Below are 16,889 nucleotides of genomic sequence, written 5' to 3'. Positions count from 1 at the left end.
CAATTCAAATATATTAGAATGCCAAGGAACAACAATTTAAATTTCGAGTTCGCATCACTCCTATGGATTGAAAATCCAATAAAGAAAGAACTGAGATGTTTTTACAACTATGTGATGAGGTGAAGCTAAAAGAAAATTTCAGTGATAAGAGTCCTTCATCCATTGGTTATAATAACTTGAGTGAGGGTTTGTGGACTCATTTGAGTGTCTATCATTAGCACAAAATCTTTAAAAACAAGTGGCATTTAGAGAAAACAAGGTATTGAGAGATTGAATTTCTAAAACACAATTCTAAACTTAAATGCATGAGTTGGGATGATCAACAAATACCATAATAGCTCCAAACTCATAGTGGAAAGAATATTAAGGTAAGTACTATTCTTGGTTCATTTTCATAATAATATAATAATAATAATTATTAGTCCATATATAAAAACTAGTTAGACTATTTTTACATATTTTAATATTTGTTAAACTAATATTAAATTTGCTTATTATTTTGTGTTGAATATGATAATGTCAAACTTAATAAGTTTAAGTTTGGTAGTATTGAAAATATTTTTGAAAGATTATTCGGCGACATTATAGCTACCGGTGCGACAGTGTTCAATGTTGGAATGGACACAAATGCTGAAAGTTCAGGTGATTCTGAGGATAGTCAATTCACTCCAGTGGATGCAGATGGAACGACTCATTCAGGAAAGTCTGGAAATATAGTGAGAGTGAGCTTAATAGGATAAGGGAAAAGGAGGAGGTGAGATCAAGACACAAACAAATCAATGAACATGTTAATATCTTTATTATAAATTAAGATACTTTTAATATCCAACCATCCAACATGACCATAATTTCGTCCTCCTGATATTTGAAATGGTTTAGTTAATGATTCAGTTGGTGTTGATACAAAGGGCAAATACACTAACATAACATTAATATTTATGTTAAAACCTGTCACAAAAAAATAATTCAAAATCAATATACAATTATAATAAAAAAAATAATTCAAAATCAATATACAATTATAATAAATAGATTTGATGGGAGAATTGTTTTCAACTTTGACTCTCCTTTTTACTACATAACTTACATCTAGAAACCATATATGACACTAACCATAATAAATGAATGTATAAGTCAAACAAGGCACTAACATGATTCTCTAGAATATACATTAATATTTGCCTTCAAATTTCAGCATGGCCTATTTCACTACATTCTTAGCCAGTTAGGTTTTACTTGTATTAGAATATAACTATTCAGTCATTTCGTTAATAAAATCTTCAGTTGACAAGATTATATATTTAATTTTTTTGATGTATCCAAATTGATAAAAAAAAGAAACACTTGAACTATGAGTTAATTAAGGACAATATATTCAATTATTCTATCATCCATAAGAAATAATTAATTAATAACCTTACCTTCTCTCCATTGTTCAGTTTTTTTAATCCACACTTGTTTAAGCTAGTATATATTATATTGTAATAAATAGGTATATATGCAGTATGTTGATTTGTAGTAGGGAGAATTTAAGCACTACAGAACAAGACTTGTTCATGGGGATTCAAAAAGAGGTAATGACTGGTCCATAATATAAACATCATTTTGCATACACTGGCTGAATATATGCTTGATTTTCTTGATAGATTGATGTTTTATTTTGGGACGTTTCTATATACAACATATAAGTTATGCAAAAAAATCTTATATGTTTAGGCAAAATGATGTTTATATTATGATATAACTTGGGGGTGAAGAGTGGAAGATAAAAAAATGTTCCTTATGAAATTATTTCAGAAAATGAAGTTGAGATTGTTGCAGAACCTCTGGTTGAAGATCTATCACGAGTCAAGAGGTGTGTCAATGTCACTTATGTCGTATATTAGATAAGTTTAACATTTAAGAATTTAGGTTCTAATAATAAAAGTTATGTATATATAGTTTCATCTCATTGCTATTTTTACACCGGGGTTTAACATTTATTTGTTTTCATGTGTTGTTTTTATTGAGCCAATGAAAATATAAGTTTGATAGTTGAGGAGAATGTTTTTTAAGTATACTGAAACTGAGAGTTAATGAGAAGATTTGTTTCTACACACAAAAAAATTCATTAGGTAAATATGAATCTACTAGTTAGTATTATCATGTTCTTCGTTATTGTTATCTCGTCCTCTTAACTTTCAAGTTAAATTTAAAATAGTTGGTAAATGTGAAGTAATTAATTAAAGAGAGTGAGACAAATTGAAATGATGTGTTTCTAAAAAATAATGTTAAGAAACCCTATACCTAAAACAAATAAGACACGAACAACATAATTGTGATGATGAATTTTCTTTTAATCTTGTTTAAATTGTCAAATATATATATGGTTTTCGTGCAACTATTTTTGTAATAATATCCGTGTTAGTAATTGTCTTCAAACTTTCTAGATGGATTTACAAATCATCAAATAAACAAGAAAGTTAATAATGATATTAATCTCCAATAAAAACAAAAAAGGAACATTTTAGAACTTTGTAAGGTATATTTTGTCATATGCATGCACTAACTCGAATAAATTGATCTTATTGATGAGTATCAATCAATCCTTCATAAAATTTATATGGTAGTAATTTAAAAAATAAATATGATTGGATTGTAATATGATTAGATACAATATGATTGGAATGTATTATTCTTTTTGTTTTCATCATTTCACAATTTTTTATTTTGAATAGTATTTGCATTAGAAAGATGATCATTTAGGCGGTATACAAAAGTTACCATAGATTTATGGTAGGAAATTCATTCAAGTGATGTATTGATTGTTGAATGTTTTCCAAATAGATTGAAGGTGAGACCCTTTTAAAAGTTGGAAGTGGTGAACACAAAATCTTGTTGTTGCTCTATGAAAATTATCCACTTGCTTGCAAGGACATGAAAACTATTTGGGAACTCATGTATATGCTTAAAAAGAAGATTGATATAAAGAAGTTGGAGAAATCAAGAAGTGTTGTTTGGAATGAAAATAAAGAAAGATATATGTAGAGTCTTCATTCAAGTTGGGAAACCAAATGATCTACAAGTTAATTAAGAGATGTTTATAGATTCTCCATGTCCCATTGCAAGGGAGTGTCTATTTCACTGGTAGTCCACTTCAAGGTGTTAAATGGAGACTACCCAAAGAATGAAGAAAGATGCAACTGTAACTTGTTCCTTATTGTTTGTGATGGCTTGGAATAGGCCAATACTCATTGAGGATGAAAACAAGATTCATGTCAAATCCGATAATGACACAAAGAGAGACTATATATGATTACAAAGGTGGAGTTGAGAAATTGAGGATCCAGGAACCGCGACTTTGTTTGGTTGGGTTTGTGGACAAATCATGCAAGGTTGTTGACAAAGAGGAGATCAAGGTATGTGTTTATGCTTAAGGAATCAAAACAAGTTAGAAAATTTAATTTACAAATTATTCAAACTCTTTCTGGTTGTGTGTCTTACTCTTGGAGAGTTGTATAGGAGGGAAATGGTTGAAAAGAGTATCTGATGAACTTATAATTGGTGAAGAATTCCATAAGTTAAAGCCCATACAACATATGAAAGTATGGACATGATGGGATGTTTGGATTTCAAAGAGAATTAAATTTCTCTTGTGATGAACACCAAGATAGATGATAGATAAGCTCTTTCACTTATGATCAAGGTGAATATTTGTTAGAAATGATGATGTATAAAGTTAGAATCATGTCCTAGACAACCTTAGAAGTTAGAGAAATCATGGAACCTGATTAAATTATTTTTGAAGCAATTAAATTAAGTTGAAATTTGAGGATTAAAATAAGCAGCCAATTTTTTTTTGAAAATCTGAAACACCACAGTAGAAAAATAAATGGTATCAATTAGTTAAATTGAAATATTGAGAATAAATTTTATAAAACAATTTGGGCATGCTTTTGGATGATTTGAAGACGTTGACATGTGGCCCTAGGAGTTTTGGCTAAACAAAATCTATTTTTAATATCAATTTTTTCAATGTTAGTGGTTTATTACAACTCAAGAATTTGTATGTTATTTTGTACATTCCGTTCAATTTTGATATGGGGTGAAAAATATAGCATTATCTAGAAACCTAGCCTCAATTTAAAATGGCGAGGATTGAGAAAATAATTACTTAAATATGTTTTTAATTAAAGAGAATTAATATGACACTAACAATTATGACATTCCATTTTCATTTAAAGCGTTTCTAATGAGGATGAGAAAATGGTTTCTAAGTACCATTGTACGGTTTGTCGTTAGTTTGTTTTTTTTGTGTATTTTGTTTTCTTATAAATCACCTAATTATTCATAGTACTAATTATTTTTGCTTGTTTGGAGTCTTATTATTTGTTATTTGGTTGCTTATAAATTTTTCTCATTATTAGTTATTTTGAATAGGTTGTTTGTATTTAATTTTTTGATTACTTTTTCAACTTGATTACTTAGCCAAAATGATGGATCTTTCCATAGAGGACATGTATCTTACAAAGTTGTTGTCTTGTCTTATTGACATCATCGCTCTTTGTGTTCATATATATTTTACCTTAACAAGTTGTCTTAGTAGGATATATTTCTTATTAATAAAAAATGTTCTTTTAATATTCAACCATGCAATATGAACTAGAAGAAGATGAATAGGGTAAGTAACACTAATACAACATTTTGATGAAGTCATGTTTTAATTATAAGCTTTTAGAGTACATCTTACCCATCCTTATACTGTATTATGAAAAATAATAAGGTTTTCGATTGTGCATGTTTTGTCGTATTATGATATATAATTTAAAAAAATTGATTTGTTATATTAATTAACTCATGACAAGTATCAAAATCTTGTCACTTTTAATTGACTAACATGTCAAAGGAGATGAATTTCAGTTTTTTTTTTTCAATCTAGATTTAGATTAATGTTAAATTTATATTAGAAATGGCTAGTTATATAATTATAATCAACAAACTTAAATAGATAATTGTTTTTCTTACAACATAACTTTAGAAAGCATACATGCATAACAACTCTCAATGCCAAACAACACTACCATGATTCATTAGAATATATATTAATACACTCAGACTTCACATTGTCTCCTTTACTTAATTCGTCATTGAAGTTTCATCCTGCATAACAATAGAATTATAAATTAAGTTATCCGAGTCAATAATAAGATATATAATAAATCATTGCATTGTAAAATGAATACCTCCTCTCCATTACAACTGGAGCATATAAACTCATCTAATTGTTTTACTTGATTTATAGTCATACCAAGACAAGAAGGATGGTACCTACATAAAGATAAAGGTATATGACAACATCTCAAATTTGAACAAGTAAAACTTAATATTAAATAAATTCTAAACTCCACTTATAGGACACATTACTAATTACCCAGAAATGTGGTGTGTTCCTATTTCCAACCTTAAAAAATTCAATTGATAATCCTAGAAAGATTATTACCAGTTTTTGCATTCCTCACACTGCACCATAAAATGGTCTGGGTTCTCAGGTATTTGGCATTTACAATACCTTCAAAATATAAGTCCAATCAATCACAAAAACTACAAAAACTACAAAATCTATACCAAGTTAGACAGAACCAAACACAATAGATAAATAGATAAAATATATACTTACACTCTAACGCGAATAGGTAAAAAAAGACCGATTGCAGATTTGTATTCAAATCGGCAATAGTAATCCTTAGCTCCAACCCTCTCTAGCTTGGTGTAATTCTTGAAAGAATGAACCATACACTTACCTTGAACCGTGTAAGCACTCTGAAACTCATAGTGGTCAGACAAGAACAGTTCTTTCTCACCATGGAATAGTTTACGACCTCCGTTGGAATCCTCCGGCCTGTAATACCATCTTAGCTGAACTGTCACGTTATTTCTATTGTCTATCTGGTTCTTGTTAATCTGAGCCACATAAGGAGTAGTATTGTTCTCCGGTGATCGCAACAGCACATTGTCTCCAACTTCAGAAACAAACCATAATGTAGAAAGATATTATAAAAACAAAAAGAAAGAAAACCGACATAGACAATCATATAAAAAAAGAGACAGATTCAATTACCTTTGACGACTTTGTTGGTGCCTCTGATAGTGTAGGAGTCTAGGTTGCGTTTGACTGCACTGGTTTTGGCCATCTAGTGAGAGAAAGTGAGGGTAATCTAGAGTAGGGTAGGGCTTTTGTTCTCTTATGTAGTACTAAAATTGACGGCGGCCATGGGCTAAACCCTAGAAATTCGTCAATAGCTGTGTATGGTTACCACGGGCCGCGGCCATGGGAAAAACCCTAGAAATTTTTCAATAGCTGTGTATGGTTACCGCAGCCATGGGAAAACCCTACATATTTGTCAAAAGCTGTGTATGGTTACCGCGTGCCGCGGCCATGGGAAAAACCCTAGAAATTTGTCAATAGCTGTGTATGGTTACGGCGGCCATGGGAAAAACCCTAGATATTTGTCAATAGCTGTGTATGGTTACCGCGGCCATGGGATAATTGTTTTGCTATGATGAAAACATAAAGAATGTCCATGGTATTATTTGGATTTGTTGAATTTTTTTGCTTAAACTTATCATTAGTTACTCAAAGTTAAAAGTACACTCAAATTTTTAGTAAAATTTATTATTTAGTTATTGTTTATTTTGAAAGTGAGTAACTATCATTCTTTCACGTTTTTGTAAAGATGACATTAACACTGAGAAATAACAATAAAAATAATAAGAGGTTGTCTTAAGTTTAGTTCAAAAGATTGCTAAACACAATCAACTTAAATATTATTTTAAATGATTCAATTTTCAATAAACAAATATAATAAATTTTAAATTAACTCGAAAACATTCTTTAGGAGATTGAGTTACCTCTTCACTGTTAATATCATCAAATTGTCTCTTTCTCCGAATGATGCGTTTTTTCGGAAAATAGGTTCAATTCCCATTTCACTTATAATATGTTCGGCTTCAACCAAGACTTGATCAAATCCAGATTCTCTAAACTCTTGGAGAAAAGAAATAAGCCCCTTTAACTGTCTAATAGCAACATCAATATCCATTTTTTCTGATTGGAGAAACTTACTGACAATGTTAATCTCATATAATAACTTGTACCAAATTATCATTCCGGTTAGGAATTCAAAATTCTCAAGTTCAAATGATGCCAAACCCTCAGCTTCACTCTTTATTTTTGAGTCACAAGAAGTGTTTGCCAAATCAATTAAAGCATCTCGTATTTTTAAAGTCTGGTCTTTTATGGGCTTCACACTTTCAACATGACTTTCCCATCGTGTTTGTGATAATGGCTTGACCGTAAGACCTTGTACATGATCTTTGAAGATTTTCCACCGCTTGGTAGAAGAAGAGAATAATGAATTTATGATTAACCACAATGTTATACTTCCTCTATGCAATAATGCAAGATACAGATTGTGAATCCACCATTTCACCAGACAAGTCCACAACAATAAAAAATAATCAAGTAAATCGAACCAAAATCTCACCGAAATCGGAGGAAGAACTCTAGTGGGTAGTGGCACAGTGCCGAGAAACAAGACTGGAACGAGCGAAAAAGGCTCAAGAGCTCGGGGAAGGAGACGATCGAGTTTTCTGCTCTGATTCCGGCAAGCTGGAGAATCGACGACGGGCTTGGAGTTTGGGGAAAGTGTTTTTTTTTTTCTAGAATGTTTGTTCTTATTTTTTTTTTCTTTTTCCTTGATTTTGTTGATAAATGAGAATTTTGCGATTCTTTTCTCCAAGTAAGATAACGTTTTTTATTTTTATTTTTTTGGATACAAATTAAGTTAGGGCTTATCATTGATAGGTTATAGATTATTATTTATGGGCTTTTTAAAAATAAGCCCATGAACATATCATTATAATTTTTTTTTTAAGATTTTGGTACCCAAAAATATTTGGGCCTGAGGCAATTGCCTCACTTATTACACAACAGATCTAAGTTTCGTATACAAAGGTTGGGGGAAATATTATCTCATCTCAACTAAGGTAACTATTCTACATGATATATGAAGTTGTGTTCTTCAAATGAGCAAATAATGATGTTTTGCATTTTTCAATAAAGCTTAGCGGTTAAAATTACTCAATGCTAACATAAATTATACAATTCTCTCCGAATTGTTGATTTGATACACTCAAGAACTCATTAGCCATATATGTATATATACACATATTGCTATCATGTTTTCCATTTTGTTTATATGGTAATCTATCCTTCCAAATATTTTTATGTCCACATATTGAATATGAAATGGTTGATAAAGATGAAGTAATGTGACACATCAAAATGACCTGTGTTAAGGGAAAAAAAATTAAAAAGCCTTAAATCTCAAGATAATAAGATAACTAATTTATTTAGTGGTGAATTTTCTATTGAAATAATTGTGAGATATGTATAGTTTTTGTGCAACTTTTTATAATAGATGTGTCATTATTTATCTTCTAAACTTCCAAACATATATGAACATTCTAACTCTGATAATTAGTAATGGAAGAAGAAAATATGATTAGGCCTGTTATTGGCTACTCATTTAAGATGAAATAAATATTCATGTCAAATCTGAGAATTAAACAAAAGGAGGTTATGAAGTGGGTCTTATGGTTCTACAATGGTGGACCCCTGGACTTAGGAATCCAGGGCCATTGTGTTTGGTTGGGTTTTTAAGACAGAAACTATACAAGAATTGTTGAGTACTAGAGGAGATTAAATTATGTGTTTATGCTTAATGAAATCAAAACAAGATGAAAATTCAATTTACAAATTATTGAAACTCTTTCCATATTAATGGTTGAATGTGTTTCTCCCGGAGTCTGGATGATATTAATTTACAAATTATTGATGAAGAATTCCATGAGTTGAAGGTAAAGAGAATGGACCAATTGGATTTTGGGATTTTGAAGTTCATTAAGTTTATCTTGCTATAAACTTAGAGTCATGTCTTACACAACTTTGGAGGTTAAAAGAATCATGGGAAAATACTATATTACATTGGAATCAATTAAAGTTGAAATTGGAATTTTACACTAAACTGATGAAAAATCTACAAATTTGAAGCACCATATAGGCAGGTTAAATTGAAAAATTGAGCAAAGAAATTGTGAAACACTTTAGTCACGTTTCTGAATGTTTTGGAGACTTGACACTTGGCTTAAGAGTTTTGACTGGACAAAAATCATTTTCTAAATTCAAAGTCTATTTCCACCAACTGTCCAGTATTATCCTTAATAAATTAGTTATTTGGTACACCACTTACAAAACTAGCTATGCCTGGATGATGTTATGGAAGGGAGCTTAATTCCAGTTTTAGTACGTGTTGAACATTCTTCAGAAAATCTAACTCGATTGAAATTGTGAGCATGAGAAATAGTTTCTATAGTAACATTTATCGGACTTACGATAATGTTCCCTTAAGTGTGTTCTTCATTCTTTTATTGATTTTCTTTTCCACCACTAATTGATAATAGTGGAATTGGTTGTTTTTTTAGTGTGGAAGTAGGTCACTTTGGAAAAACTATTATAAATTTTATTGTCTTTTCATTTGTTGTTTGACTACTCTTGTTTTTTTATACCGAATATATTATGGTGTTGCATATTATTAATATTTTTAACATTGTTGGTTGGTTTGCATCTCGTTTGTAATTAATATTTTGATAACTTCCTCAACATTATTATGTAAACAAAATGATAGATTCTTCACTAAATTGCATAATCTTTCATAGAAGTCACATATTTACTTTACTTGAACAAAGTTATCTTAAAAGAATATTTTCATTATTAATTAAGATATTTTTTAATATCCAACTACAACATGAACCATAATTTCATTATGGTGTGTTTGAAATGGTACAATCAATGGTTGGGTTGATGTTGGTAGAAACAGCAAGTACACTAATTAATACAACACTTTAGGGATGAATAGTGTTTTACTTATAAGACTAGAGACTATATTGCACTTGTTATTATTATGATATAGAATGTAAAGAAACATTATCAGAATTATTTTAAGAAACTCATGACAAATTACTATCATAATCTTTTTATTTCATGATTGGCTAATATGTCAGACAATTATTGTTTTTTTTCTTTTCTTTTTTCTATTTAGATTTATATTTACAACATAACTATGTTAGAATCCCAAAAAACTAATAATATATATAATTATAATCAACAGATTTGACAAACGAAATATTATTAACTCTTTGACTCTCCTTTTTACCATATAACTTAGGGGTGTTCATCGGTTCGGTTTCGGGTTATTCGAGTTCCTCAATTCGGTTTCTACGAATTTTTTATTTTTTTCCGTCAATTCGAAAACTGAACCGAATTCAAATAAATTCTAATTAAACCGAACCGAATTCATATAAATTCTAATTAAACCGAACCGAATTCGAATTTTATATTCAGTTCGAACTTCGAATAATTCCGAACCGAATTCGAATTTAATTTTCTTTTAAACTCAAAATAAAATGTATCAACCAAGAATTGAACCAGAAGTCTGTAGCATGATAGGGTACTATTCTACCATTAGACCGCTAGTGTTTTTGTTTTTTTTTTCTCTTTTATTATATATTTTAATTAAAAATATTCTAGTTTGATTATTTTGAATTTATTCTTAAGTTAAGTTTGGAAGAATAAATAATAAAAAATGAATTCGGTTTTCGGTTTGTTTTTCGAGTTGAAACCCAAACTCGAAAACCAATTCAAAAACCGTATTTGAATTCGAATTGGTTTGAAATTCGATTCGAAAACCGAAAATGAAATTCGAATTCGGTTTATTAGAATTCTGTTTCGGTCGGATATTCGGTTCAGACCTAATATTGAACACCCCTAATATAACTTATGTCTAAAAACTATACATGACACTAGCGAAGGTGAAAGTAAGGCACTAACAAGATTCTCTAGAATACACATTAATACATTCATTCTATGTTACCATGTCTCTTTCACTAATTAGTCGTTTAGGATCTCGATAATAGAATTATTCAGCAATTCGTGCCAACAATAATATAAAAAAAAAAAAGAATATTACATTGCAAAGGAAAATTACTTACAGTAATAAAATCTTCAGCGCGAGACTATATATTAATTATTTTTTATGTTTCAAAACTGATGAAAAAGAAAGAAATAAAAGAAACACATGAACTATTATTAATTAAGGAAAGTATATTTAAAGAAATTAATAGCCTTGCCTTCTCTACATTGATCATTTGTAATAAATATGAACATGTATGAAGTATGTTGATTTGTTGTAGAGGGAATTTAAGTTCTACCGAACAAGACTTGTTTATGGGGATTTGAAAGAGGTAATTACTGGCCCCAAATTATAAACATCATTATGCATACATATGTATGCACTGGCTGAATTAATGTTTGATTTTCTGTATAGATTGTTGTTTTATTTTGGGAAGTTTCTATATACAACATATAGCTTGCAAAATATGGGGGTCAAGAGTAGAAGATAAAAAAAAAATCATTGTTAAATTATTCCAAAATATATGGAATTATTGATTGTTACTGAAACTCTAGTCTAGTCGAAGATCTATCACGAGTTAAGAATTGTACGAATTAATAAATGTCTATTTTGTCGTATTATATCTTCAGAAGTTTAACATTTAAGACTTTAGGTTATAACAACATAATTATGTATAGTTTCATCTCACTTCTATTATTACAATGTCGTTTAAAATTTATTTGTTTATATATGTATTGTTTATACTTGGTCAGTGGAAATATGAGTTTAATCATTGAAGAGAAAGTTTTTTAAGTACTTTGAGTCAACTTAAATTGAAAGTTAATGAGAAGATATGCTTGTATTTAAAAAAAAAATTCTTAAGTTAATATGAATCTGCATGTTGCTATTATATTCTTTATTATGTTTTCTCCTCGATCTTTTTAACTTTTCAATTATTTTTATGTCAACAAGTTAAATTTGAAATTGTTAGTAAAGATGAGGTAATTAAAGAGAGTGAGACAAATTGAAATTATATGTAAAAAACAATGTTAAGACGCCCTATACATAAACCAAATAAGACACGATTTGATGATGACTTTTTTTTAATCTTATTTAAATGATCAAATATACAGTTTTCTTGCAGTTTTTTAATAATATATTTGTTAGTAGTTGTCTTCAAACTTTCGAGATGGATTTATAAATTGTCAAGGTAACAAGAAGTTACTTATGATTTTAAATTTGCAAAAGAATCTCCAATAAAAAAACAAAAAAGAACAAGTTAAATTTGAAATTGTTGGTAAAGATGAAGTAATTAAAGAGAGTGAGACAAATTGAAATTATGTGTAAAATACAATGATAAGACGCCTATACATAAACCAAATAAGACACGATTATGAATTTTTTTTATCTTATTTAAATGATTAAATATACAGTTTTCTTGCAGTTTTTGAATAATATAAGTTTTAGTAGTTGTCTTCAAACTTTCGAGATGGATTTATAAATTGTCAAGGAAACAAGAAAGCTACCTATGATTTTAAATTTGCAAAAGAATCTCCATTAAAAAAATATTTTAGAACTAACTAACTAGAATAAATTGGTCTTATTGATGAGTATCAATCAATCCTTCATAAAATCTTTGAAGTGGTTAACACAAAATCTTGTTATTGCTCTATGTAGATTATCCACTTGCTTTCAAAGACTGGAAACTATTTGGGAACTCATGTATATGCTTAAAAAATAAGATTGACATAAGAAAGCTGGAGAAATCAAGAGGGTTGTTTGAAATGAAAATAATCAAGAAAGGCTTGTGTAGAGACTTGTTTCAAGTTGGTCAACCAAGTTACCTATAAAGAGATGTTTATAGGATTTTCATGTCCTCTGAAAGGGGTTTACTTTAATTGGTACTCCACTTCAAGGTGTTATATGGAGACTAATCAAAGGATGAAGGTGAGATGGAGAAGATAGGTGCATGTGTCACTTGTTCCTTATAGTCTGTGATGGTTTGAAATAGGCCAAATTGTTGGCTACTCATTGAGGATGAAAACAAGATTAACGTCAAATTCGAGAATGACACAAAGGGAAATATGAAGTGGGTCCTATGTTTTTCCATAGGTGAATCTGAGAAAATGACGATATAGAAACTAAAGGCCATCGTTTTGATAGGTAATTTGTTGATAAAAACCATACAAGGGTTGTTGAGAAGCGGAAGTCAATGTATGTGTTTATGCTTGATGAATCAAAACAAGTTGGAAATTCAATTTACAAATTATTGAAACTCTTCCCACATCAATTGTTAGGTGTCTTTCTCAGCATGATCTTTAGCCAAAATGGAATATCCCTAAAAGGCATGCATCCTCTAAAGTTGTTGTCCCGTGTTGTTGACATCGTCGCTCTTTAGGTTTATGTAGAGGTTATCTACTTATTTTAATAAATTTTCTTAATATAATATATTTATTATTAATAAAAATGTTCTTTTAACATAACTTATGTCAATAAACCATACATGCACACTAACGATTGGTTGATGTTGATACATAAGGCAAGTATCACAAGTACTTAATACAACATTTTGATAAATTGTGTTTTAAATATAAGCTTTTAGATTACGTATATCTTATTCATCATCTACTTATATTATGAAAAATTATTATGATATATAATTGAAAGACATTTTATCTATTATATATATAACCTCATAATAAATTATTATCAAAATCTTATCATTTTTTGCTAATATATGGGAAGGAGATGAATCCTAACTTTTTTTTCAAGATTTAGATTCACCTTAAATTTAAGTTAAAAGTCATACATCAAAAAAACATCAATAAAAATAGATAGTTATAATCAACAAATTTAACTGAAAAAATGTTTTCAACACCTTACAACATAACTTATATGTCAATAAACCATACACGCACACTAACGACCCACAATGTCAAACAAAACACTACCATGCCTCCTTCATTTCACTTCACTTCACAACTGAGCACGTCTCCTTCACTTCACTTCATTCATGTTTTCAATTTTATCCTAATGACAAAAGAATTATATATTCAGTTAATCTTGTAAACAATAAGATAAATAACATAATCAATAAATTAGAAAGTGAATACCTCCTCTCCATTACAATCAGAACACATAAACGGATCTAATTGTTTTGCTTGATCAATAGTCATCTCAAGACAAAAAGGATGGTACCTAAAGAAAGACAAAGGTAGATAATAACATCTCTTATTTGAACAAATAAAACTTTAATACTAAAATTAGAAGTAAATCATAAACTCACTTATCCAGCACATTACTAATTACTCAAAAATGGTGTTCCAAATTCTAACCCTACAAAATCCATTTGGTATATATATATATATATCAACAAAGGTTTTGAAACCCTACACAGATTATTACCAGTTTTTGCATTCCTCACACTCCACCATCAAAAGGTCAGGGTTTTCGGGCAATTTGCATTTACAATACCTTCAAAATATAAGATTAATCAATCACAAAAACTACAAAATATATACCAAGTTAGACAGAACTAAACACAATATATACTTACACTCTAACGCGACTAGGTACAAAAACACCGGTTGCAGCTTTGTATTCATATCGACAATAGTAATCCTCAGCTTCAATTTTCTCTAAGTTGGTGTAATTCTTCAAAGAATGAACCATACACTTGCCTTGAATCGTTAAAGCATTCTGAAAGTCGTAGTGGTCGGACAAGAACAGTTCTTTCGCACCATGGAACAGTTTACGACCTCCGATGGAATCCTCCGGCCGGTAATACCACCTTAGGCAAACTGTCACGTTATTTTCATTGTCTATCTGGATCTTCTTCATCTGAGCCACATAAGGAGTAGTATCGCTCTCCGGTGATCGCAACAACACATAATCTCCAGCTTCAGATTCAAATTAACCATGATGTAGAAATTAAGATATCATAAAAACAAAAAGAGGAGAAAATCGACATAAACGATCATATAAAAAAAGAGACAGATTCAATTACGTTTGACGACTGTGTTGGTGCCTCTGATGGTGTAGGAGTCTAAGTTGCGTTTGACTGGTTTGATTTTGGCCATCTAGTGAGAGAAAGTGAGGTGAGGATAGGGTAGGAGAATAGAAGAATAAATGGGCTATTGTTTTCTTATGTAATACTAAATTTGACGGCGGCCATGGATAAAGATATTGGTCTATAGCTATTTATAGGTACGGCGGCTATGGGATAAAACCCTAGAAATTGGCGTACAGCTGTTTATGGGATTGCGCCCAGGTTTTGGATATAAATGCCACATAATTGTTTTTTTTTTTTGTTTTTTTTTCTATGATGAAAATATAAATAACGTATAGTATTATTTGGATTTTTTGAAAAAATATTTCTTAAATTTATCATTAATTACTCAAAATTTAAATTAGTCAATTTTTTAATAAAAAATTATAAATTAGTTATTATTTATTTTTAAAGTGAGTAACTTTCTTTCTATACGTTTATGTGAAGATTGTACAAACACGTGAATAAATAACAAAATTTTGCTATAAATTCAGTTCTAAAAAATGGTTAAACATTGCTAACTCAAATATTATTTAAAAGTTTTCATTTTTCAATAAAAAGTATAAAAATTTTCAAATTTATTTTTCAAATAAAAAAAATTAGTTTATGGTGAAAATTTTGTAATTTATTGAGAAAGAATCTAAGGTGCTAAATAACAACCCTTTCCTCAATCCAAAACTAGAAAATACTATTTAATTCTATTTCATAGAATATTGTAGTTCATTTTCTATCTGAACTTGAGTTACCTAAACTCGAAAGATACCCGAAATCTGATTAAACTATTTATGAATCTTAAGAAAGTATACTTAAGTTAAGTTAGTCTGAGGAGGAGGAGGAGGAGGAGGAGAAGGAGAAGGAGAAGGAGAAGGAGAAGGATGAAGAGGAATATGAATAGGTGAAGGAGAGAGGAAAAATATGCTCTAAAATTATTCATGGTGAGATTGTTAAGCACTATTAACTCAAATATTATTTAAAGAAATACATTTTTCAATAAATAAGTTTAAAAAATTTCAAATTTATTTTCAAAAATAAAAATTAAATTAGTTTATGATAAGATTTGTTGTAATTTATTGAAAAGGAATCTAAGGTGCCATATCACGGGTACTTAACAACCTTTCCTCAACCAAAAACTAGAAAATGCTATCTAATTCCGTTTCATAGGATATGCTAGTTCATTCTCTATCTGAACTTGTGTATCCTAAACTCGATAGATATATAAATCTGATTAAACTAATTATGAATCTCAAGAAAGTATACTTCAGTTAGTTTTTTATTTTATTTATAAAAATATAAAGACATGAATATGAGGAAAAGGAAAGAGAAGAAATATGCTCTAAAATTATGTTAATTTTGATTATTTGTTTATTTTTTGGGGACGGTTATCATCATCACTCATCATTTGAACCAGAAGATGATGAGATTGTATAGTTATTCACTATCTTTGATCACATTTCTAATTATAACTATTCATAGCTATTTTAGACAAGACATATATGCTCACGAGTTTTGAGTTTTTGAGTATCAATTATCATTCCCGAAAGGATCAAGATTGTCTTCTTTCAATGAATATGACAGTATTTTAAAATATTGCAGATTATTTACAATATATTACTCACTCGCAAGTCTTGTTGATTTATTGTAATGAAAATATTACTACAAATATTATTACCTTTCACACACGTGATCATGATCTTCACCATCTGAATATAAATAAAAAACACAACCATTTAAAAAACATAAACAAGGATAGAGTGTTAACAAATTTGAACAAGTTGATGTGAAATTATAAGCCTACTAATTATTTTGATATTCTTAATAGTGTATAAGAAAAAATAATTATATGAATTTTATAT

The 16,889-nt window shown here is 29.3% G+C and overlaps 2 protein-coding genes across 2 annotated transcripts; both read right to left on the bottom strand.

The window, feature by feature from the left end:
* Window positions 1-5,475: 5,475 nt before the first annotated feature.
* LOC124940597 (chromatin remodeling protein EBS-like) lies at window positions 5,476-6,170 on the bottom strand. Its single transcript, XM_047481123.1, has 3 exons — window positions 6,098-6,170; window positions 5,657-5,999; window positions 5,476-5,548 (listed from the first exon to the last, which is right to left on the bottom strand). The coding sequence occupies exons 1-3, from the start codon at window positions 6,168-6,170 to the stop codon at window positions 5,476-5,478; spliced, it is 489 nt and encodes a 162-aa protein (XP_047337079.1).
* A 714-nt stretch (window positions 6,171-6,884) lies between these two features.
* On the bottom strand, window positions 6,885-15,109 carry LOC124939184 (chromatin remodeling protein EBS-like). The gene is made up of 6 exons (XM_047479686.1): window positions 14,995-15,109; window positions 14,545-14,887; window positions 14,394-14,462; window positions 14,102-14,186; window positions 11,887-11,933; window positions 6,885-7,425 (listed from the first exon to the last, which is right to left on the bottom strand). Exons 1-6 carry the CDS (start codon window positions 15,065-15,067, stop codon window positions 6,885-6,887), a joined length of 1,158 nt encoding a protein of 385 aa, XP_047335642.1. The 5' UTR covers window positions 15,068-15,109.
* Between the last annotated feature and the right edge of the window lie 1,780 nt (window positions 15,110-16,889).

The sequence above is a fragment of the Impatiens glandulifera genome, chromosome 5, assembly GCF_907164915.1.
Source record: "Impatiens glandulifera chromosome 5, dImpGla2.1, whole genome shotgun sequence".
NCBI classification, from domain to species: domain Eukaryota; kingdom Viridiplantae; phylum Streptophyta; class Magnoliopsida; order Ericales; family Balsaminaceae; genus Impatiens; species Impatiens glandulifera.
The sequence above is the reverse complement of the archived record's forward strand: the minus strand, read 5'-3'. Positions and strand labels throughout refer to the sequence as shown.